The sequence below is a fragment of the Delphinus delphis genome, chromosome 2 (assembly GCF_949987515.2).
Source record: "Delphinus delphis chromosome 2, mDelDel1.2, whole genome shotgun sequence".
Classification (NCBI taxonomy): Eukaryota; Metazoa; Chordata; class Mammalia; order Artiodactyla; family Delphinidae; genus Delphinus; species Delphinus delphis.
In genome coordinates, this window is record NC_082684.1 from 162635014 (window position 1) to 162660759 (window position 25746).

The window sequence follows — 25746 nt, forward strand, 5'->3', positions numbered from 1 at the left end:
ACAGTGTTAGTTGAGGAAAATAAAAGCAGTTCAAGAAGTTCTACTGAAAGAAAAATGAAAGGATGAATAAAGAAAGATAAATATGTGCAGAAAAAATAATTACATTTCCAAAATTTTATTTTTTCAGTTAGTCCTTCTGGTGCCAGGTAAACACAGCCAAGAAAGAAGAGGGACTTTGGAGTCAGGTGGACCTAGTTCCAACTGGTTCTAATCTCAGTTCTGCCACAAATGATATGCTTCCTTTGAGACTCAGTGTCCACACTGGCAGCATAGTGTTAGCCTGCCTTCTTCACATGGTTGTGAGAATTCAAACGTGATTAAGTAAAGCATCTGGAAAAGTATTTGGCAGGTATTACGTGTTCAATAAACATAATCCCTTTACTTTCCGTAACATGAATGCCTATTAGATGCTTCTGTTCAGCTTGCCTTGCTTTCCATCCTTTTGAGAGTTCTGACATGTCCCTAAGCCTTTAGGATTTCAGCTTTTTTCTCCTTGGTTATCAGAAAATAATGAAGGGATCAATAGTGCCACGCACTAAATTCATCACCTAGAAGTGCAGGGTTACAGCACTAACACAGGCATTCCTGATGATAAATTACAGATCATCAGACCTTTATAATTAAAGTATAAATTTAATTATACCTTCAACTTGATATAATTCTCAATGAGAGTGTCCAGAACTCTTAATAGGTTGTCCTCTTTATTTTTCCCCTTTGGTTTTTGCTGCCCATTTCTCTGTGGGAATTTGGATTAAAACAACTGCCTGGACTCCACTTCCACCTCACCCAGATGGACTCTAGAGTCTCCCACCTTTGGTTTATTTTAATTAAATCTTATGTGATAGATGTACTCTTTTCTTTACTTTTTTCTTTCTTTTTCTTTCTTTTTTTTTTTTTTTTTGGAGAACTCCTGAAGCATTTACTTGCTCCTTACAAGTACTTTACAGGCTTACTGAACTTTAATTTAAGGTCATATACCAAAGCAATGCAATTGCTGTTGTTAAATTCGTTAATGACACTGGATAAAAAAGAATAGAATTTGTTAATTCTGCCTCTTTTACAGAAATGTGAACACTAACACTAAGAGCTTATTAAAAATTCTGAGACTCACTGAGAAATCAAACAGTTTTCTTCTTTTTAAAGATGGTCTACATTTCCCATTGTTGTATGTGAGTAGCCATTAATTTGTGGTCGTAGGGATTGACCCACAATTTATGGTTGTTTCTACTTGAGGACATTTTTCTCTATTGTGGCTTAAATTTGGAGCTTACCTGTGGGAGCTGTTGGGGTGGAGCCTCAGTGAAAGCAGTGGACAATTTAGACACTTGGTGGTTTATCTCTCAGAACCAAGTCCTCAACCTTCCAAGGCCTTGGATACTGATTTAGAGGTTTGCCTTGGTTTGTGGAAAAGTAAGAGTATTACAGACTGCCAAAGAGGTATTTGTTTTTTCCCTTTTATCTGCATCTGCTTGAATGTTGGTAATCTTTGAGTTAGAGGGAGGGATATTTGGATTACTTTATAGTACTTTCCAGCTTAGAATTACTATTAGATTGTTAGAGGTTATTTATAGTCTGAGATACACATGGCCAAAGTGCTCTCCCATAGGAGTATTCTAAGAATATACTATTACTGTTTTATAAGTTTGTGGTAATGTGAGATTCTTTCTTTCATGAAAGTTACAAAATAAGCTAACAAACCAAATTCTTATCTTCTTGAGTAATCAGAAAATCCAGCCGATCTTCCTAGTTGGAACATATTGATTGATAATAGTTGTATTCATGGAATAGTGAATGTTCTTTATTATATTTATGGTAAAGTGGGGCGGTGAAACAACCAAAGTTGGGCACTTTGATATGATTAAAGCCTTCATTATATGGAATTACATTTTTTTGTCTACATAATCATACCAGGCTAACAGAGTTAAGAATATTTGTTTGAAAGGACTTTAAAGGAATATGAAGCTTTCTTTTGAGTCTTTTTTTCCTAACAGCAGCCTTTTAGGGTCATTTTGCATGAATTACTCTGTACTTTATGTGTAGCCAACACATGGCATCAACATGCAGAATTGTTCCTGTAAGTACTCATTGTTCAAGATGTGGACTTTTATTTAAAAGCTTCAAAAGCTCCTTTGGTCACTGGTGGAAATTTGGCATTTTTCCTTGGAGTAACCAGGAGATAGGACAAACAGAACATGTGGGAGCCAGAAGCTAGTATTTCTTATTGCTGTCGAAATACTGTTCTTTTTTTTTAACTTTTTCTTTTTTTTAATTAATGTATTTTATTTTTTATTTTGGGCTGCGTTGGGTCTTCGTTGCTGCGCACGGGCTTTCTCTAGTTGCGGCGAGTGGAGGCTACTCTTTGTTGCGATGCTTGGGCTTTTCATTGCGGTGGCATCTCTTGTTGTGGAGCATGGGCTCTAGGCGCACGAGTTTCAGTAGTTGTGGCACGTGGGCTCAGTAGTTGTGGTTCACGGGCTCTAGAGCGCAGGCTCAGCAGCTGTGGCGCATGGGCTTAGCTGCTTGGTGGCATGTGGGATCCTCCTGGACCCAGGGCACGAACCCATGTCCCCTGCATTGGCAGGCAGATTCTTAACCACTGCGCCACCAGGGAAGCCCTGTTACTGCTTTTAATAATTTAGGAAATGTAAAATCTGAAGGAGATTTATGTGGATGTTAATATTTTCTCACTCTCATATTTGAGCTACTGTATAAAAGACATATCTCACTTTTAGGACTTCATAATTAAATATAGCAGGACTGATAACATGAAGCTTCCACTTTCAATGCCATTTTGTGTGTTTGTCTTTTTTTGTATTCCCCAACTCATTTTGCTATTCTAATCCTCTTTAATCAGAAAATTCATACAATTAAAAAGAAGTGAATAGAGATACCAGGAAAAAGACAGATGAAACAAAAAATAGGTTGGCTCCAAAAATAAAGTTTACGAGGCCCAGGCTACATTTTTGCATCTAAGTTTTCCAGCAGCCAATGCAGAGAGAGACATGTGAGAACTCATTTGGTTCGTATTCAAGGAAGTAAAAAACAAAACAAAAATAGTTCTTCTGAGACTTCTCCCCTGATTGCACACATACCAGTGTAAATGTTCTTTCTCTGATTCAGTGCACACCTATTGCTTCCCTACTCCGTGCTCATCATAGCCCTCAATGTTGGGAATATACTAGGGACAATGTAAACACGTTTGCCATAACAAAGTATAGAATTTAGTGAGGCATACTGATAGCAGTTCAGTGTGAAGTGCTACAGAGAGTGATAAAAATATAAAATACATATAATATGTAAGTATAATATATAATGTAACAGTATATAAATTAAACATAAATAAATATAATAGATAACATACACATATATACGTATAAACCATATATATAAGTGATAACCCACTTATAACAACTCTCTCAATGAGTTTGAAAAGGCCATGTCTTGTAATGTTCCCCAAGTAGAGTTATGAGCTCATAGCAAAGAGAAATTTAGAAAAAAAAGTAATATACAATGGGGCTTGGAATGGTGCACTCATGATCTGTTCTCTGATTGTTTTGTTTACTCCAAGGATAGTATTAGAGCATGAGATAGATTCTAGAGGAAGCAATGGTTTATTGGGGAAAGGTTGAGCAGACATTCTCCCCAGTTGTACATTGTCAAAACACATGAAGATTAATCATTTAGATGAGAAAAACAGATTATATTTTATTGAAGATTGCAGACTTTTACTTAAGCTTGTTCAGATAAAAAGAGGCAAAAACATGATTATGAATAGGAATCATAAGAATCACTATGGTAATGATGAGGGGGGTGTGTGTGTGAGAGAGAGAGATAAATGATCCCCCCTACACTGACTTAATTCCACTTGAGTTTTGAGGAGTTACAGATATCTTGTTTCTTTTCCTTTTTTTTTTTTAAACTTTTTTTGTGTTTTACTCTTTTTATTATCCTAGATCTTGAAGATATAACAGGTGTAGCAAATACCAGACAGGGGTCGACATGAAGCAGAGAAGGCAGAGGTAGCTGAGAATTTGGAGAATAACTGAGAAAAGACATGAAGATCTGACTAAAAATCTCCCTAATTAGGGAAGCAAGTGGAACAAAGACCATAGGAAAGTTGAGGAAAATAGCAGAAAATTTGAAGAGTTCCAACTGGAGACAGACCAAAATAAAATGAAACAGAAAAGAGAAAGAAAGAAGACATTATTTTGAACTTCTAAATAATGTCCTTTGCAGAATTTAGTGTCAGAGATTTACTAATTAGTAATTACTACTTGTTCCTAATTACATTCTTTTGTAGAACTGGCCATTCCTCTGGGAATATCACAGGGCACTGTAGAAACCAAACAACAAGATTAGTTATTCACCTACACTCGGTAACTAGTAGTATAAGTCACCTGATATGGTGTCCTTTCTTTTTATAGTAAAATGAATGATTCAGTGTGTGTGTGTGTGTGTGTGTGTGTGTGTGTGTGTGTCTTTTGGTGGCACCAAGTGGCATGTGGGATCTTAGTTCCCCAACCAGGGATGGAACCCATGCCTGTTACAGTGGAAGCGTGGTCTTTTTTTTTTTTTTTTTTTTTTGCTATACGTGGGCCTCTCACTGTTGTGGCCTCTCCTGTTGCGGAGCACAGGCTCCGGACGCTCAGGCTCAGCGGCCTTGGCTCACAGGCCCAGCCGCTCCGTGGCATGTGGGATCTTCCCGGACCGGGGCACGAACCCGTGTCCCCCGCATCGGCAGGCGGACTCTCAACCACTGCACCACCAGGGAAGCCCGGAAGCATGGAGTCTTAAATGCTGGACCTCCAGGGATGTCCCAGATTCAATATTTCTAAAAATATACAAATAATATAAAATCAGAGAACACAATTAAAAACAGTAAAGTAATTTGAACTTCATTTCTTTTCTTTCCAATTTGCAATTAAAGGAACTGCTTTGTTGGAAGTTATTTAACCACAGGAAATTTTCTTGAATAAAATGATTCACGGTCTTGCATAGTCACCCTATACATACAACCCAAGTTGTGCGTATATATACAACTAAGTGAAAACCGAGGAGAAATAAAAGCAAGCCTTTAATATTAACATTTTATATAACTGCTTTTTAATGAATCAGGCATGAATCAAGACAGTAATTTCCTTTAAAATGAAAAGTAGTAAATAAATTTTAAATGGTTGGCATAATTTTAACATACAGCTCTTTTTAATAGAATTTTCTGTGATGGACATTTTCCTCTGCTATGTCCACTATGGAAGTCACTAGCTACAAATAGCTATTGAGCACTTAAAATGTGATGAGTGTAACCAAGAAAGTGACTTTTTCATTTTGTTTAATTCATTTACATGTAAATAGCCACACTGTTTTCATACCTTTGTCATTATACGCATTATACTTAATTGTTCCTTTTCTTTTCACTCTCTCCCATAAAACTCTGAGGTCCTTAAGGACACTTAATTCCTTGCACATTTTGTAACACAGAGCAGGTCTCTCTTCCTGTCTCTCTTTGAAGGTTTATAGACGTTTGCTTTAGCAAGAATGCTGATAGCTCCACTCCTACGTCCTTCTTTTCTTCAATACCTATTAACTGAATACCTACTGAATACAAAGTGCCTTGATATGTTCTAAGAGGAATTCACAGCATACATTGTGCTTTTGAGTTTAAGACTCAGTGTTCCACTACTAGTGTGTATCACAGTGAGAGCCACGGATGTTGGCTAAGTTCCTATCGAAAATCACAGCTGTATTTATAAATTTTGTTCAGTCATTTTACCCTTACCAATATTAAATTTGAAAAGACTCTGGAAAGTTTCTTGGTCTATACCAAACTAAAGAATTCTCCTTAAATCTCTACAATGCTATTTCTGTTTTAAATTAAATATAAAATTTAAATTAAATATAAAATTTAAATTAAATATAAGTTCTAAGCTCTTATCTTATTGAATATAGATCCCATTGGTATTTACTCTTAATGCACTATTAAAATAACTTCGCACTGGTAATGTACTGAGTGACAATATGACAGCTTGAAATTCTGATGGGGCTTGCACAGCTCTTGTGCAACTAGGTTTAAAGCTCCATTTTGCATATTTACAAGCTTGGAACATGCTGAAACTACAGCAGGGATCTAAAGTTTAATTATGGTTGAGGAACAAACATCCTCCCTTTCCATAGAATTTAATCAAACACTTCTGTTTGACTTTACATTTCTTGCTTAAAGGCCTGAGTGTAGGTGAGCTTGGTAGTAAAATCTAATATGAAATGAACAATCAGAAAGAATGCTTGGATCAGTTGGTGGCAATTCAGTAGACATTGAAAGAAAAATGTGTACCACGTTGGAACAGAGAATGCTTGATGTTGTGAACAATTTTTTAAAAGAGCATTAAAAATTTTTTTTCAACTTTCATCTCCACTGAAATTGGTACCAACAGTGAAATAAATGGGATAATAAATAAATAATATATGTAATAACATCTGTCCACATAAAAAAATAAAAGCCCAATGACAAAGGAAGATAACCAAAAATTTAAAATGTAGTGAAACTGAAAAGGAGTCACTTTGAGTCCAAAGAGAGTGATTTCATTTCTCAGGGACCTCATCTCTGAATGATACTGTGTTTTCCTTTGAAATCTGCAGCATTAGAACTCTCTATGGCATAATGAGAAGAAGAAAAAATTGCTGTGTGTCTGAACTTGCTTTAGTGGGGTTTTTTTTGTCATATTTTGTATTGTGTCATCCAACCACTGAGGCAATTAATTTTCACCTTGCACAGGGCCCAGTATTTAGTAAATGCTCAATAAGTATTTGCTGAATAAACGATAGTGCTGAATTCCACATTATAGCTACTGCTGTCGGCACCTTAAAATACTCCTCTGTGTTTTCTCCACTACCTAGTTAACCTGTCAGTCCTTTAGATTATGTCATCACTGGTGGTGAGTAGGAACCAAACTGATCAAGTCAGGGCTCCCTGGCCTCAAAAAGAACATTTTCTAGTTGGATTAAATTATTGATGAACAGTATTATATAATCTCCCAAGTTTTTTGATAATGTCACAATGGAGAAGGAATTAATGAAAAGTATTCATAGCATTTTTCTCTTACCTGAGAAATCAGTTTTTGAGATAACTTTTTCTTGGATTGAGACATCAAGGAGAATGAATAGTAATACATGGTTTTGTAATTTTTGAGTCAGATATAGAACGTGTATCTCCCCAGATTCATAAGAAGCAATAGCGAAGGTTCTGTAAAACTTCCATGACGGTGTGGACAAATACATGTCCTCAGACTTGTCTGAGCCGGGTGCTAGTGTCCCATTTCTTTAGATATCTCTGTGGCATGTGTTAAAAATATCAGTTAATGTAGCTACCTTGAGCCTTTTTTTTAAGGAGGAAATACAAAGGCTGTCAGAAGATGTACTTAGCATTTTCTGGGTCTGCATGTTTGGAGGAGAATTAAGAAGTAGTTTGGGGTATTTTTAACTATAGAAGAGCTACTGGACACAGGTAAATGGAATATTTATATCATTGAAACACATTTTTCACCAGGTGCAGTTTTGGTATCGTTTGTCTCAGCATTCACATCTCTCGGTTTTTACAAGAACATCACTGGATGGGGATTTGCAGAAGCAAGGTGATCTCATCAGAGTCTCCAAATCTCAGTGGAGACAAGCAAAAATCGATCTCTTTGCGAAGGCTGGAGAATCTACTCTGCCTTTTCAGGTAAGCACGTAAGAAATTAATACAACTGAGCCGAAGATGCTTATTTAATGCTGATCTTTCCAGATAATAATATAATACATATATCCCATAAATGTATTTGATGTTAATAAAGCAGACATTCACAATCAGGGATGAGAAGGGAGGTTATCCTGATTGCTAAAGACTTACTTGTGGAAGCGTAGCAAAAATGGAGATAAGAATTGAATAGGATGGCAGAGAGAAGAGTAATTTAACAGGAAAATATTTGTTTTCTTAAGTGAGGATGGTGGATTATATGAGGTAGTGAAAAAAATCTGGGCTGCACTCATATTTTAATCCTATTGCCTTATTTTCTGCTGCCCATTAATACTGAGAATTTTATCACTTTTATGTCATTTACTTGGTTAATAATGAAAGAAGGAAACTGTAGCTTATCAGATGGGTGCAGCAGCTTCCACCCTCCTGGACATGACTCCTTTCTAGATGATGTTTGCAAAGAGCTAGTTTAGAGACTAGATTAGATGGTGGAACATAGTGGAACACTCACTGCCTTAGGAGTCACATAGTCTGAGTTCCCATCTCTGCTCACCCCATGTGTTGTTAAGTGATTGTGTACATTACATCTTTGAGCTTCAAATTTTCCAATCTGTGAAAACCACAGTGATAATAAAAGCAATGCTTGAGAGGACTCTGAATGAAAGAGAATGTAGCTAAAATGGTAGCTATGAACAGGAGCTCTGGAGCCTGGGGTTCAAACCCAGGTGTCCAGTCAGAGGGAAGTTGCTTAATCCTTCCGTGCTTCTGATTCTTCCTCTGTAAATGGGGTTGGGGAAGTAAGAACATTGTTGGGGTGTTAGGAGCCTCTGAAAAATAACACACCTCATCTGGTACTCATTTCCAAACTGAGGTAAATATAGAAATCCAACAGAGAGAGCACAAGATATTTTGGAGAAGATGTATTTAAAATAATACCTGACCTCAGAACACACAGCTCCACCCAGAGAACAGCAGACTGCTAGAGAATACAGGACTCATCCTTTGGGGAAAACCTTGTTACCGTGAGTGATTATGATGTGTGAGTGTTGTTTTATGGGTTGGAATACATGCCCCCCTCTGGTGGAGGATGTTGATAATGGAGGAGACTATGGACGCCTGGGGGCAGGAGGTGTGTGGGAACCCTCTGTACCTTCCTCTCAGTTGTGCAACGAACCTAAAACTGCTCGAAAAGTCTTAGTAAAAAAAAACAAAAGACAAAACCCAGAATGTCCTTTGTTAGAACTGGCTATTTGAGAAATATTATGAGTTGAAACTTGTGCCGTTCTCTCTTGGCCTCGTTAACCTACCATCATTATTGAAGAGTTTCGGCACTGGGTATTTTTTTTTTCCTGTTTAATATTTCTTCTTTTGGGACTTTTGTCTTGCTTTGTTTTGAGGTGCAAATTGAGACTGCTCTTTATTATCTGGGGGCATATTAACTAGTTTTTAAACTGACCAGTGGGTTGATGGAATTTTGTGACTTGGTGTCCACAGATTGGTGATGTTTTCTGTCTTCACCCCCTCCGTGCTGGATCAGCACCACGTGTTGGCTTTTCTCTCACCTACCTGGGGGCTCCCAGTCGGCACCAATCAGCCTCTTCTTCTTCTTCTTCTTTTTTAATGTATTTTTGTGGCCGCACCATGCGGCATGTGGGATCTCAGTTCCCCGACCAGGGATCGAACCTGTGCCCCCTGCATTGGAAGGGCGGAGTCTTAACCACTGGACTGCCAGGGAATTCCCAGCCTCTGCTTAATGGTGCTGGCTTTTTGAGGGGAGTGAATTGTCCTGGGTTCTTGCTAAGCAGCCGTGTTTAATTCAGCCCGAGAAGGTAAGGATTTTAGCATGCACCTCTGTTCCTTCCTATGTAATCTTGTTACTTGGCCGAAGTACAGGCTTGTTTTAGAAACTACAGTTCAGTGAAAAGAAAAATAAGAACTGTTCTCTCAGATGTCACTATTCAGAAGGCCATTACAAGTCCACAGTCTCTAATCAGCAATTTGGAAAATTAAAATTTGGAAAGCAATAAGCTTTTGAAAAACAAATTAGAGGCAAGATTTCTCCTGACCTGAACCAGCGTTAGGCAGTTCATTTAGTGATGTGTTGGATGATAAAGTGCTGCCCCCAGTCTCCCTGAGGGTATCAAGTAATATACATGATACATTTTAGATGAACATCCTCAACTCTGAACTATTCAGATTTCAAAACCCAGCTGGACTCAAAGACTTTGGTGAAGGAATTTGGACCCTGTGTTAACATTCTGGTATGAATAAGTCCAGATTTTATACACATACACACGCACACAAGATACATAAGTACACACAGTCACACACAGATACATTACATGGTTTTATTTAATACATTAATATTACTTAGATATATTATTAAATCTTTCAAACAAATAGAAAATAGAGAGGCAAATACCCTTGTATTCACACCTCAGAATGAACTAATATGAACATTTTGTTTGCTTATAATGTTGATAGGTTTGCTTCTAAAGATGCAGCTTTTGTCCTCTTTGTACCCTTTTCTATTCCATTTCTTGTCCTTTACAGGAGAAAAAAAGTTCTAATATGTTGTTTTTAACCTGATTTTTCTACGTCTATTTTCAAAACTATGGAAATATGCATGAGGAGTCTAGCTAGGTTCAGTTCTACGTCATTCTTTTATCAATAGCAAATGGAAAAGATATTATACCTACAAATAGTCAATCTAGCTTTTAAATATTCAAATATTTAAAGTTTATCTTCTTGGAAACAAGCTCCTTTGGCACTTTAAATTTAGTGGACTGAATTATTTAAGGGTGACCTTAGTCATCGCCTGGTCATCAGTTCAATGTGACTAAACTCTGAACATGTATTTATATGGCGTCATCCTATATAAACATTGGAAAGGAGAAAGGCATAGGACTATATGACCTCTCAGTTGGTTCTCTTGTAGCCATGAAATTCAGATTCAGTGTGGTCCTTTTATGTCTCTTGTACACATCACAATAGAATGCAAATTGCTCTGAGTTCCTTAGGAAATCAGCACCCCTGGTTAGGTAGGGCTTTCATTTTTCATAGTGGAAAAGGATTAGGCTTACTGTTTATTTTGTAAGAACAGCAGATTAACAACATTTCAGTATTCTCTCCATTTTCTGTGCAGTTTTTATTGGAAGAATGTAAATCAAGTAGTTAATAGAATTTTTTCAATCTGTTTTAACTGGGCCTACTCATTTTATATGTTCAGTGTTTTACACAAATATTTAATTTACAATTTCTTTCCTAACTGTTCTTCTTAATTTCATATCTAGAGGTAGTACTTTTTCTGAATACTGTCCATTGATTTCCAGTTGATCTACTGTCTTTGAGTTTGCTACTAAAACATAATTGTGTCATATTTCAGATTTCATTTTAAAATGACCCTTTTGTGAAATTTTCCACAGTGATTGATACCACGTTCGCTCTTGATCAGAGTCAATGGGATAAATCAATAACAATTTCCTGATATTATTTGAAGATTCAGTGAAGGGTGAGATTTATAATGCAAAGTAAAAGCTGGTCTAGTCTCTGTAATGTTGCTCTGTCCTCAGCCTTCTTAACCTAGGGCTTCAGTCAATCTTGTTTTGCCAGGTAGCTCTGTTCTGCAGTATCTGCTAAAGACCAGTTATCTCTTTATTTCATGATAGTGCTATAGTACAGCATAGTCACCCATGGCTCAGGTCACACATTTTTCATACTAGATATGTGACCTTCAACCAGTAACTTCAACTCTCTAAGCTTCTGTTTCCGTTGCTTTAAAATGTGGAAGAAAATAACATCGTCTTCACAGTGTTAAAATAAGTGGACGTGCCTGGCATGCAGTAAGCTCTAAATAAAAGCTTGCTGTTGATCTTATTTTTAATACCACCATCATTCATCAAAAATTACTATAGTCGAATTTTTCTTTACTGCATCTTACTATATTCCTATTGTCTCCATTTCCTCTTAGATTCATATTTATTCACTCTCATTATTCTTTTTTAAAGCAAGATATCAAAGAACCAAAATTTAAATATGCTAGTTGAGTATTTCTCTGGAAAAGTTTCTTTCTGTTTTGCAGATCTAAAAAGTAATCACTTGATTATAGACAATATTTACACGTTGCTGTGCTTCCTGAAGGAAAAACAAGAAGTGATTCTGTTCACTCAGGGAGTAATATAATATAATTGGATAAGACAAAAATCAGCAAGATCCTAAAAAGTAGTTTTAGAAGGAAAGATATTTACATATAATTTGAAATTTTAACTCTCAAATTACCTTGAGAAACTTATAAAATGAGGTTTTCACTCTGCCTTTGTCAATGATTGAAACATTTCTTGTGAGCAACCTCTGGCTCACATACCAATTATTACATGACATTGTAGTTCCCAAAGGGAACTGCCTTTGGTGACAAATCAAACGATCAGCTTGGTTAAAGCAAGTAATACAAAATAGGAACAGTGAAGATGATTTTGGAATAATCAGGTGATATTATTTACAGATATGAGATACATTTTTTTTTAAAGGAAGTAACATTATTCTCTGTTTAAAGTTGGAAAATTTTGATTAATGGTCAAATTATAATCGTTCATTACATGGTCCTGAATTTAATTATGTAGAAGTAAGCAAGCAGACATGTACATGACCCAATATCATCTTTATTTTACTCTGGGAGTTTTTTTTTTTTTTTTTGCGGTACGTGGGCCTCTCACTGTTGTGGCCTCTCCCGTTGCGGAGCACAGGCTCCGGACGCACAGGTCTCAGCGGCCATGGCTCACGGGCCCAGCCGTTCCGCGGCATGCGGGACCCTCCCGGACCGGGGCACGAACCTGCGTCCCCTGCATCGGCAGGCGGGCTCCCAACCACTTCGCCACTAGGGAAGCCCTGGGAGTTGTTTTATACTTACATTTTAATATGAAGATGTAAAAGAGCCTAGTGGTTTTCTTCGGACAAAATGATGTAACCATATTTTAAAGACCTATCCCATCATTCAGCTCATCCCAGGGCGCACCCACTCCATTCAAAGAATAGGAGCATGTACCTCTCCTGGGACACAGAAGTGCCCCAAACAAACATTCTTTTTCCAGCTTTCCTTTGAGTAGTGTAGTCCTTCAAATATGGTGGTCATAACTACCTGTCTAATGAGTTTGAAGAATTAAACATCTGTATTTTAATTGACTTCAATGTAGGACATACTAGAATAATGAATAAAAAAAATTCTTCCAAATTAAAGCTGTCCAAATACATTACAATAACTTAATGATGTTAAGCATAATTTATTTCTCACAATGCTTGTATACATTTCATCAAAATCCTTCTTTAAAATCTATTACTATTTTCTGCCTCTTGTATGAAGGCCAAATTTCTTTGCTAAGACTCTACAGAAACCAGCTCTAATCAGAATTTAAAAAATCATTAAAATTATATACATCTCATTGTAAAGTATCAAAAGTTTCAGATTAAGAAATCGTCCCTCCTGAGCATCCTTACCTTCCATCATAGTCTGTATCTTCAGGTAACTATAACACTAGTTTATTTTTAGCTCTAGACCCTTTTCTACTTAATTAATATGTATGTATGTACCACATATATCTAGAAATCTGAACCATGTGTATTTTTAGCCTAAGTAGTACCATACTATAAATTTTTTCTGTAATTTAATTTTTACTCAGAAACTTATGTTGAAGGTCTTTCCGTATTAGCATACAGAGACAGATTTTTTTTTAACTGGCTCAGTAGTCCATGATCTATATCACCATTTATTTATTGATTGACATTTGAGTTGTTCTGATTCATTTGCTATCAAAACCGACATTAAAGCAAACATTCCTGCCCAGGGTCTTCATATGTGTGCCTATGAGTGTCTCTCTAAGGTAAACCCTGAGGATGGGCTTAATTTTTGTAGTCTATGCTATTTATCTTTTTTTTTTTTTTTTTTTTGCGGTACACGGGCCTCTCACCGTTGTGGCCTCTCCCACTGCGGAGCACAGGCTCCGGACGCACAGGCTCAGCGGCCATGGCTCACGGGCCCAGCCGCTCCGCGGCAGGTGGGATCTTCCAGGACCGGGGCACGAACCCGTGTCCCCTGCATCGGCAGGCGGACTCTCAACCACTGCGCCACCAGGGAAGCCCTATTTATCTTTTTAATAGATGTCATCAAATTGCTGTCCACTTGGGCTGCACCAATTCAGGCAGTCAGTCCTCTTCTCTTAACAAATATTTAGGCAATAATTCATTTAGGCAAAAAATCCTATACTCCTACCATAGGGGAGGAAATAGTCTTTCTTGGCCCTATTAGGGTACCTGACTGGGTCTCAAAATTAAACTGATAAAGCAGATTAACAGGAGAAAAGCATATAAAATTATTTAATGTTAGTTTTACTTGACGTGGGGGCCTTCATAAGGAAATGAAGACCTGAAGAAATAGTTAAACCTGAGGGTTTTTGTGAGAGGTTTGATGAAGAGTGAATAGGTGTAGAAAGGTACGATAGGGCAAAGAGTATGAGCCGAGTGTAATAAACTGGGGAACTTAGCTAGGCCTGTTTGTTCAGCTTCTCTGTGTCCTTTTGTCTTCAGAGATAAGGATATCTCTGGCATAGGGAGGGCTCCTCTCACATGAGGGTTTGATCTGCTTTAGAGGAAAGGTCAAAAAGTCCATCCTGCACATACCATTTCTCAAGTTCCTTTGACTAGAAATATTCCATATGCTGCATAGGTGCCCTCTTTTGGGACAGCATGTCCTAAACCCCATCATCCTACAATGCCCAAAGTTTTCTAAATATACTCTACATGTTCACATTTCCTTTTTTTTCTTGTTATGTTACCAGTTTCTCATGGTAACAGAATCTTAGGCAACAATTAAAACTGAAGTTTAATATTACCTCTTTGCTAAATCTTTTTTTTTTCAAACTCTATCTCATATTCTTGACAGAAATAATGAAGTGCTTTTCTTTGATTTTTAGTATCTTGTATCTCTCTCTTATATAGTACTTATGGTATAGCTTAGTTGTTAATGTATCATATCAAGTAAATTCTAAGATCTTTGAGACCAGCAATCCTCCCTGATTACATGGAGATGCACTTACTAGCCGTGTCCTGGTCTAGTGGTCCTGCTATGCATCCTTAAGGCTCTGGACATAAATTCATCCTTCTTCTTCCCTCCCTCCCTCCCTCCCTCCCTCCCTCCCTCTCTTCCTTCCTTCCTTCCTTCCTTCCTTCCTTCCTTCCTTCCTTCCTTCCTTCCTTTCTTTCTTTCTTCATTTCTTTCTTTCTTTCTTTTCCTTTCTTTTATGGTAAACAACATAATAATGTGAGTGATTAACAAGAAAGAAAACAATATACCAGTCATTATTTAGAATGTTAGAATAAATTAAACTTAAATAGATGCCTCCCAGTGCTTTAGCATATGAGTGTTATTAACCACTGTATGTGGTTATCTACCTCACTAAGTAGGTTTCCATATATGTATATATAATATATATATAAGTATTTAAATATTCGATACAGAAATGAGTTGTTGCCTTCAGCCAACCTGTTATAAACGAATTCAGATTTCAATTAAACTGAGTTGTAAACCACACAGTTGATTACCCCAAAGAGCTCATTTTAAATGCTTATGACTTAATGGCTCCAATGGGAAGGCAGCCTTCAGTCATGATGAATGTTACAACTTCTAATTGAAACAAGGTTACCTAAGATATTAGGATTACCTAAGATATTAGAGTTACCTAAGGTGCTGTCAAAGGAGTTATGACTTTATAAATTCCTCATTTGAATGTTCTGGTCAAACAATTTTCTAAAATTAGTTTGGAAGTTTGGGACAGATGCAGATGAGCTTCTCTACACCAAAAAGTATGTTTGTAATAAATTTACTTTTGTTAAAAAATGGTTAAAGAAGACAATTTAGGTGGTACAAGCAAGGTTTATTCAGCACTTCATGAAGCAGACAGTCTCTATTTGGAGAACTGTAAAATGGGTGGAAGGCAGGAAGCTTTATAGGGTAAAGAATAAAGAATGAGAAAGAGTAAAACAGAAAATATCGAGTTGACTGGGGCCATATAGTCAACCTTGTTTAGGGTGAGAAGGAACAAGGAAATATAGAGCCCAGAGTTGGCTTGAAGTTGGGGGACTGACTGCTGAATATACTCTGTTTCTGGTCAAGGGGAGCATTAAAGGGGCATGAAAGTTACCTAAGTTTTGGTTTGCCGTCATGGCATCCAGGGCAGGAATGGCTCCATTTTGGGCCTAGAAAGTTATTTCAAGACTTTTATAGTATATTTTTAATAATTTGTCTTTCTGTAATTATAGTTAATTTTAGAAGCTACTGTTTTGTCATCACATGCTACCGTTGCTCTAGATGACATCAGTGTATCCCAGGAATGTGAAATTTCATATAAGACACTTCCAAGTACTAGCGTTCAAAGCAAAGGTAAGTTTTTTTCTTGTGGTTGCTGCAGTTTTGAACATTAAAATAATTAGTTTTCCTTGATATCAAAATATAAAATATATTAGAATCCTTCAATAATATAGTTCACTAATGCCTAATACCAAGATGTGGATTATATCACATGTCCCTGAAAACTAAAACATATTTTTTTACCTTTTAAAATATATTTTTACCTTTTTAAAGGAATATGTTATATCACAGTCTAGGCCTTAGGCTCCCTTCTAATAACATTCTACATTTGTGGCTAAAATTGTCACATACAGATTTTTTTTTAATTATAAAAGTTATGAATTTAAAATATTTTGCATGTTTTAAAACACTGCTATAAAAATTCAATTGTATTTTAATTTTGTTTGACACTTCAAGTGAATATGTAATTAACTTCATGTTTCACAATCACTCAGGAGTTCAAAAACATTATCATGGTTGAAAAACTGACTTAAGGCCAATGAAAAATTTCAAACTTGACCCTAAAATTCTGTGTTTAAATTCAAAACATAATATTTTCAAGAAACAGATGGAGTTCGGCTAATTCTTTGACTAAATATTTTGTAGAGGATTTCAGTTAAGAGACAGGTATATTGTCATAAAAATGGATCCCAAATAGTAGAATAGGCATTTTTGAAAATCTAACTGTAGTTTAGGTTCTGAGAGTGCATTGAAATGGTATACATTGTGCCTGCAGTTACTTTGTTATTTTAACACTAACTGATGTTTCTTTCTGACCACCCCTACAGTCAGGTCTCAGTTAACAAATAGAAATAAATATTAAAAATGTTGCCTGAAAACTGAAACACTTCATTTTTCTTACTCTCCATCCATGAAAAATAACTGCATGTGGACATCAGGCATGTCATACATTCTGAAGTTATGTTTCCTTAAACAACATATTTAGTGAGAGGAAAAACTGCATTCTTAACAGGAGCTAAATGCACTCACTAATCAAGGATGATATAGGAGAATCAGTTCTGGATTGAGATCCGGGTTAAAGAATTTTTAAAAGTCCTTTATTAAAGATATCTTTCATTGGTAAGGCTGTATATTCTATGTCCTAACTCTGTATTGTGTTAACATGCATTTACATTACTCAGAATATGTGTCCTGAATTTATAATAAACCTTTCTAAGCTCTGTGTGTGTGAGTTGTTTTGATGGACATTAAAGAATGTAAAGCAGCAGATTTAATGATTAATGAGTTTTGGAGGGTTAACCAGAATTACTTCTTTCTGTTAATTAATTAAACATTTTTATTCTTCTAATCATATACTGCATCACCAGAATTGGAGTAGTAGGAAGGCATTAGAGTTGACATTGAGGAGAATGTATTTGGAAGCAGAAGTGTGGTTAAATGTTTTAAATTATCACTAAAATTAACCTTAGCAGAAGGCTGTGAGAATACTCGATCTCACATACAGAGAATTCTTTTCATAAATTAACTCAAAACTCATTTATGTGTGCTTCAATCTGAACACCAGCTCAGTTGGTTAGAGCATAATTCTCATTAGGCCAAACTTACATGAATTATTCCTGAAAGACCAATGATTTTACACAAAGGAAAAGAAACTTTCTCACCGTTTTCATAAATTTATCCAGTAGGCAATTATAGGATCTCCTTCACTGAATTTAGTATTATTGCCAGCCAGGAGTTTAGGGACAGGAGTGGAAGGGGACTTATCACGTCCCACTGATAGGGACTTATGTTATATTAATGGCCAGAGGTTTATTGAGATCCTCCTGTGCTTGCCATTTTTAGCATATTTAAAAACTAATGTTCATGAAACAATTATGCATCCCATTTATGTTGGAGGAAAAAAGATGTTTTATTCTCTCGATCTCTTAATTTTGAAGCTGGATTTGGGCCACGTGACGATGCAGGCTGTATTTCATCCAGCAAGCTCTCTGATTTTACATCTGACTGCCCAGATGGAGCAGATGAAGCCAGTTGTGGTGAGTGAAAGTCCTGACTGACTGGACTAAGATTTGTGTGTGCATAATTACTCTCTGAATGTAAAGTACATGCTATTTAAGTGAGTGTTGTTTAATTAAGAATGTTTTTTATTGGTTATTAAATTTTAAAAATATTTTTATTGAGGTATAATTGATGTATAACATTATATTGGTTTCAGACATACAACATAATGATCTGATATTTGTATATAATGCAAAATAACCATGAAAATAAGTCTGGTTAGCACCCATCACCATACATAGTTACAAATTGTTTTCTTATGATAAGAACTTTTAAAATTTACTCTCTTAACTTTCAAATATGCAATACAATATTATTAATTATAGTTGCCATGCTATAAATTATATCCTCATGACTTAACTTGCTTATTTTATACCTAGAATACACCTTTGTACCTTTTGACCCCCTTCACCCATTTTGCCCCCTATGCCCTAATTCCCTGCCTCTGGCAATCACCAATCTGTCCTCTGAACTAGGACCTCTGTTTTATTTTTTATTTATTTATTTATTTTGTTTGTTTGTTTTTTAGATTCCACATGTAAGTGAAATCATGTGGTATTTGTCTTCCTCTGTCAGACTTATTTCACTTAGCATAATACCCTCAAGGTCCATCTGTGCTGTCACGAATTGAAAGATTCTCTTCTGTTTTATGGCTGAATATTATTCCATTGTGTATATGTACCACTTTTTCTTGGTTATTGTAAATAATGCTGCAGTGAACATGGGGGTGCATATATCCTTTCGAGTTAGTGTTTTTGTTTTCTTCAGATAAATTCCCATCTTTTGTGGCCAAAGGACTCAATTCTGGTGTAGGGAGGGGTCTTCCCCACACCAGATAGTGCTCAGGACATCAGTTGGGTGTCCTACAATTTAACTCAGTTCTGACACTATCTACCTAGAGATGCCGTCAAGTTCTACAGGTAAAGGTTCAGTCCTACAAGGCTGCCTCCCCTCTTCTTCCACTTACTTCGGATGATGGTCTAAAGCCCAGGTTGTTACTGTTCTTCTGATTGACTGGCTATAAGTCAGAGGTTCCCAAGACTCCTGGCTTGGGTTTGATTAATTTGCTAGGGCAGCTCACAGAACTCAGAGAAACATTTTACTTACTAGATCACCCATTTATTGTAAAAGAATATAGCTTAGAAACAGTTAGCTGGAAGAGAAACATAGGGCAAAGTATGGGGAAAGGACGAGGAGCTTCCTTGTCCTCTCCAGGTGCCACTCTCCCAGCACCCCGTTCACCAACACAGAAACTCTCCAGGCTCTGTCCTTTGGGTTTTCATGGAGTCTTCCTTTCACAGGTATGATTGATTAAATCATTGGCCATTGATTCAACCTCCAGGCCATCTCCTCTCCCCAGAAGTCAGGGGTAGGACTGAAAGTTCCAACCCTCTAATCATATAGTTGGCTCCATTGGCAACCAGCCTCCATCTTTAGATACTGTCCAAAGTCACCCCATTAGCATAACAAAAGACAACTTTGTCACATGTAACACCTCGGAAATTTCAAGTGTTTTAGGAAGTCTGGGCCAGAAACGGATGAAACTGTTTGATGTAATCCCACTTATTTTTGCTTTGGTTGACTCAGCTTTTGCTGTCAAATCCAAAAATCATTGCCAAGACTGATGTCAAGGAGCTTCTTACCTATGTTTTCTTGTAGAATTTTTATGGTTTCAGGTCTTATGTTCAAGTCGTTAATCCTTTTCAAGTTAATTTAATTTTTGTGTATGGTGTAAGATAGTGGCCCACTTTCATTTTATTTGCATGTGGCTGTGCAGTATTCCCAACACCATTTATTGAAGAGACTATCCTTTCCCCGTTGTATATTCTTGCCTCCTATATTGAAAATTAATTGATCATATATGGGTGGGTTTACTTCTGGGCTCTCCAGTCTGTTCCATTCATCTATGTTTGTTTTTATGCCAATGACATACTGTTTTAATTACTATAGCTTTGTAATATAGTTTGAAATCAGGGTGCAAGATGCCTCCATGTTTGTTCTTCTTTCTCAAGTTTGCTTTGGATATTTGGGGTCTTTTGCGGTTCCATAAAAATTTTAGGATAGTTCTATTTTTTGTGAAAAATACCCCTGGAATTTTGACAGGGATTGCATTAAATCTGTACATTGCCTGGGGTAGTATGGGCATTATAACAATATTCTTACAATCCATGAGCATGGAATATTGTTCCATTTATTTGTGTCTTCTTCCATTTCTTTCATCAATGTCTTGTAGTTTTTAGTGCCCAGGTTTTTCACCTCCTTGGTTAAATTGATTTCTAGATGTTTTGTGTTTTTTTGATGCAATTATAAGTGGTATTCATTTCTTAATTTATCTCTCATACTTCATTATTGATGTATAGAAAGGCAATAGATTTTTGTATATTGCTTTTGTATCCTGCAACTTTACTAATTCATTGATTGGTTCTATCAGTTTTATTGGGAATCTTTAGGGTTTTCTATATATAAAATCATGTCATCTGCAAATAGTGATAGTTTTACTTCTTTGTTTCTGATTTTGATGCTCTTTTATTTTATTTTAATTTTATTTTTCTTGCCTAAATGTTGTGGCTAGGACTTCCAATACTATGTTAAATAAAAATGATGAGAGTGGGCATCCTCATCCTGTGCTTGATCTTAGAGGAAAAACTTTCAGCTTTTCATCATTGATTGTGATGTTGGTTGTGGGCTTGTCATATGTGGCTTTTATTATGTTGAGATACATTCTCTTAATACCCACTTTGTTGAACGTTTTTGTCATAAAAGGATGTTGAATTTTGTCAAGTGCTTTTTGTGCATCTATTGATATAATATGATTTTTATCCTTCATTTTGTTAATATGATGTATCACATTCACTAATGTTGAATTATCCTTGCATCCCTGAAATGAACCACTCTTGATGATAGTGTATGATTCTTTTAAGGTGCTCTTGAATTTGATTTGCTAATATTTTATTGAGGTGTTTGATGAACATCTCTGTTCATCAGGAATATTAGCCTGTAATTTTTCATCTTGTGGCATCCTCTTCTGGTTTTGGTATCAGAGTAAGGTTGGCCTTGAAAATGTGTTTGGAAGTTTTCTTCCATTTTTTGAAGAGTTTAAGGATTGGTATTATTTCTTCTTCAAATGTTTGGTAGAAAAAATTTTTTTGGTAGAATTCATCAGTGAGGTCTTCTGGTCCTGGACTTTTGTTTGTTGGGAGGTTTTTGATTATTGATTCACTCTCCTTACTCATAGTTGTCTATTTATATTTTCTATTTCTTCATAATTCAGTCTTGTCAGGTTGTGTGTTTCTAGGAATTTATCTATTCTAGGTTTTCCAATTTATCGGTGTATAATTGTTCTAGTAGTCTCTTATGAGTCTTTGTATTTCTGTGTTATCAGTTGTAATGTCCCCTCTTTTATTTCTGATTTTATTTATTTGAGTCCTCCCTTTTTCTTTGTTAGTCTAGCTAACAATTTGTCAATTTTGTTTATGTTTTCAAAGAAATAGCTCTCAGTTTCATCGATCTTTTCTATTGCCTCTTAATCTCTATATCATTTATTTCAACTCTGATCTTTGTTATTTCCTTCCTTTCACTAGCTTTGGGCTATGTTCTTTTTCTAGTTCCTTGAATTGTAAAGTTAGGTCATTTGAGGTTTTTCTTGTTTCTTGAGATAGGCATTTATCCCTATGAATTTCCCTCTTAGAACTTTTGTCTCATCCCAGAAGTTTGGTATGCTGTAGTTCCATATGTATTTGTCTTAAGAAATTTTTGGATTTCTCTTTTGATGTATTCTTTGACCATTGGTTGTTTAGTAGCATATTTTTAACCTCCACATAGTTGTAGTTTTTTCCAGTTTTTTCTTGTAATTGATTTCTAGTTTCATACCATTGTGGTTAGAAAAGATGCTTGATATGATTTTACTCTTCTTACATTTATTAAGACTTGTCTTGTGGCCTAACATATAATCTGTCCTGGAGAATGTTGCATGTGCACTTGAGAAGAGTGTGTGTTCTATTGCTTTTGGATGGAATGTTTCATATATATCTATATATCTGTTAAGTCCATCTGGTCCAACATGTCCAAATATTTCCTTTTTGATTTTCTGTCTGGATTATCTATCCATTGATAAAAATGGGGGTACTGAAGTCCTCTACAATTATTGTATTGCTGTCTATTTCTCCTTTTAGGTCTGTTAATATATTTTTATATATGTAGGAGGAACTATATTGGATGCATAAATATTTACAAACATTATAGCCACCTGTTGGTTTGACCCTTTTATCATTATGTCATGCCCTTCTTCTGTCTCTTATTACAGTCTTTGTTTTAAGGTCTATTGTGTCTGATATCACTTGTCTCCAAAGCTTAACTCTTTCAGTTTGTATATCTGAAGTGAGTCTCTCATGGGTAGCATTGTAGATGGGTCTTCTTTTTTATCCATTCAGCTACTCTGTGCCTTTTGATTGGAGAATTTAGTCTATTTACATGTAAAGTAATTATTGATAGGTAGGTGCTTGTTGCCATTAAGTTAATCGTTTCCTGGCCGTTTTGTAGCTCCTCCATTCCTTTTATTTTCTCTTGCTCTTTTCCTTTTTGATTTGATGATTTTCTATAGTGGTATGCTTAGTTCCTTTTTCTTTATCTTTTGTGTATCTACTATAGGTTTCTGCTTTGTGGTTGCCATGAGGTTTACATGTAACAACTTACATTTATTAAGTCTATTTTAAGATGATAACAACTTAAATTTGAATGCATTCTAAAGCTCTATATTTTCACTCTTCTTAACCCCCATGTTTCTTGTTTTTGATGTCACATTTTACATCTTTTTATCTTATGTGTCTCTTAACTAATTATTGTTGTTACAGTTTTTTTACTACTTCTTTCTTGCAACTTTTATACTATCTTTAATAGTGATTAAACCACCATCTTTACAAGAGTAGACTATACCAATTTTACTGTGTGTTTATCTTTACCAGTGAGATTTATACTTTCATTTGTTTTCCTGTTACTAATTAGCATCCTTTCTTTTCAGCTTAAAGAAGTCCCTTTAACATTTCTTGTAATGACAGTTTAGTGGTGATGAACTTCTTTAGCTCTTGCTAGAAAACTGTTTATCTCTTTTTCAATTCTGAAGGATAACTTTGCCAAGTAGAGTATTAATTGGAAGTTTCTTTCAGCCCTTTGAATATATTGTGTCACTCCCTTCTGGCTTGCAAAATTTCTGCTGAAATATATGCTTATTTCCTTGTGGGGGTTCCCTTGTATTTAACAAGTTATTTTTCTCTTGCTGCTTTAAAATTCTCTCCATGTCTTTAACTTTTGACATTTAAATTTATAATAGTCTTGGTGTGAGTCTCTTTGGGTTCATCTTCTTTGGAACTCTTTGGGATTCCTGAATCTGGACATTTCCTTCCCAAATTAAGGTAGTTTTCAGCTTATTCTTCAGGTGAGTTTTCGGCCCCCTTTTCTCTCTCTTCTCCTTCTGGGACCTCTATAATGCACATGTCAGCCTGCTTGATGTTGTCCCATAAGTCCTATAAACTAACTTCACTTTTTAAAAATTCTTTTTTCTGCTTTGATTGGGAGAGTTCCACTGCATTGTCTTTGATTTCACTGATCCTTTCTATTGCTCTTGAACTCTGCGTGTGTATTTTCAGTTTAATTATTGCATTCTTCAGCTATGGGACTTCTGTTTGGTACTTTCTTATATTTTCTGCCTCTTTGTGGAAGTTCTCACTATGTTTATCCATTTTCCTCCTGAGTTTGGTGAACATCTTTATGACCATTACATGGAACTCTTTAAGAGATGAGTCGCTTAACTCCATTTCATTAAGGACTTTTTCTGAGGTTTTATCTTGCTCTTTCTCTTGGAACATATTCATCCATTTCTTCATTTTTCTTGTCTCTCTATGTTGGCTTCTATGCATTGGATAAAACAGCTACCTCTCCCAGTCTTGAAGAAGTAGCCTCGTGTAGAACTAACCTAGCTCTTGGGTTATCTCTAAAACATTTGTGATTGTCCAAGTAGCCTATTTTACTTTTAGTGGCTCCCAGTAGTTGAGGGTGTGCTAAGTCCTGTCAATGTCCCAAAGCAGAAGCTCTCCGTCAGCGCCTAGATTCAGGCTGATTGGAAGCTGGACTCTCAGGCAGCCAGACCTCCAGGCAGCAACTTGTAAAGTATGCAAATGTATACATTCCTGTGAGATTGCAAGCCTAAGTCCTCCTGGCCCCCATAGCCAGACCATCTAGGGGTGTCCTCTCTGAGGCAGTTGAAAAAATCAGGATGCCAGATGAGTTTCTTGTAGGGAGACACCATGTGACCTGGAGCGAGGCAGAAGGAGATTGCAAAGATGGTGTCCACTGACCTCCATCCCTGGAATGCACATTGGTAGGCCCTTAGAAGTGTGCCAAACCAGAAGCCTGCCCCTCAGACCAAAGGTCTGGGACAAGCAAATAGGCCTCTTTCACAGAAATATTGGGGGTGTATTTTGGTTTGCACAGGGCCCTGGGGGTGGTAGACTGCCAAGCTCTGTCTCTCCATTGCTTACAGTCTAACGGGACCTGGGAATAAAAACCCTACTGACCACCAGAGCTCGGCAATCCAGGGCTGTCCTCTGGACGGCAGCCACAGAAACCAGGACACCGGACACTGTGCAGTTCCTCCCTGGGAGATACTGGCATTCTGGAATCAGACAGAGGGAGGACATGAGGATATTGCCCACCCTCTGAGGTCTCTTACATGTTTGTGTGATCAGAAGCCTGCCCTTCAGGCCACAGCTATGAAGATAAGCTAATATGTTTTTTTCATAGAAAGACTGGGTATTTCTGTTGTCTCCTGGGGGTGGTAGATAATTAAGAACATTTTCTCTGTTGGTTACAGTCTTGTGGATCCCCCTAGCATAAGCCCTGCTGGTGACATAAGCCAGTGACAGGTGACTTAGAGGTGTTCCCTGGGCATCAGGCACAGAACTGGGGAGGGTGCAAGCCATTTCCAAGAGGTACAGCTGGATGTAGTTAGATGGAGTTGGATGGAGACAGCTATGCAAAGATGGCATCTGCCAGCCTCCATTCCTGGGGAGTTCCCCAGCAGGCCCTGGATGTGTGTTAAAGTAAACGTGTGCCCTTTAGGCTGACACTTTTTAGATAAGCATATAAGCCTCTTTCACATAAAGGTAGGCACCTCTCCATAAGCTGCTTCTGCAGTGGTCCATAGGGTGAGTCTGAGACAGTGAGCCCGAGACTGTGAGCCCTTTAGGAGCCATTTCTCAGTTCACTATAATCTGTGTGTCTCCTGGATGTGAGCCCCATTGTTTTCAAAGTTGGATGTTTGGGGGGCTTTTTCTCAGGTGCAGGTCTTAAAAGTTGGGGTACCTGATGTCACGGTTCCAGTCTTTCACTCCCTGGGGAGAAGCTCTGTGTTTTGAGTTTCCTCCTGATAGTGAATCGCTGTGCTTGGTGTCAGGTTTAGGGCAACACTGTGTCTCAGCCTCTCCTACCGGCTTTTTAGTGGATTTTTTCTCATTTGCACAATGTGTAAGAGTCTCTCACCTAGGCTTTAGTTTTGTTTTCTTTGTTTTTTCAAGAGAAAATTGCTCCATATGTAGCTGTAGATTCATTG

General features: G+C 36.8%; 1 protein-coding gene across 1 annotated transcript in view; it reads left to right on the forward strand.

Annotated features, from left to right (window-relative positions):
• MALRD1 (MAM and LDL receptor class A domain containing 1) overlaps nucleotides 1-25746 on the forward strand; it is a 593611-nt gene that overhangs the window by 108893 nt on the left and 458972 nt on the right. Inside the window, exons 14-15 of the mRNA XM_060003111.1 lie at nucleotides 7541-7714; nucleotides 16037-16157. Of these exons, the coding sequence (XP_059859094.1) occupies nucleotides 7541-7714; nucleotides 16037-16157 (295 nt within the window). The remainder of the gene's footprint in view (nucleotides 1-7540; nucleotides 7715-16036; nucleotides 16158-25746) is intronic.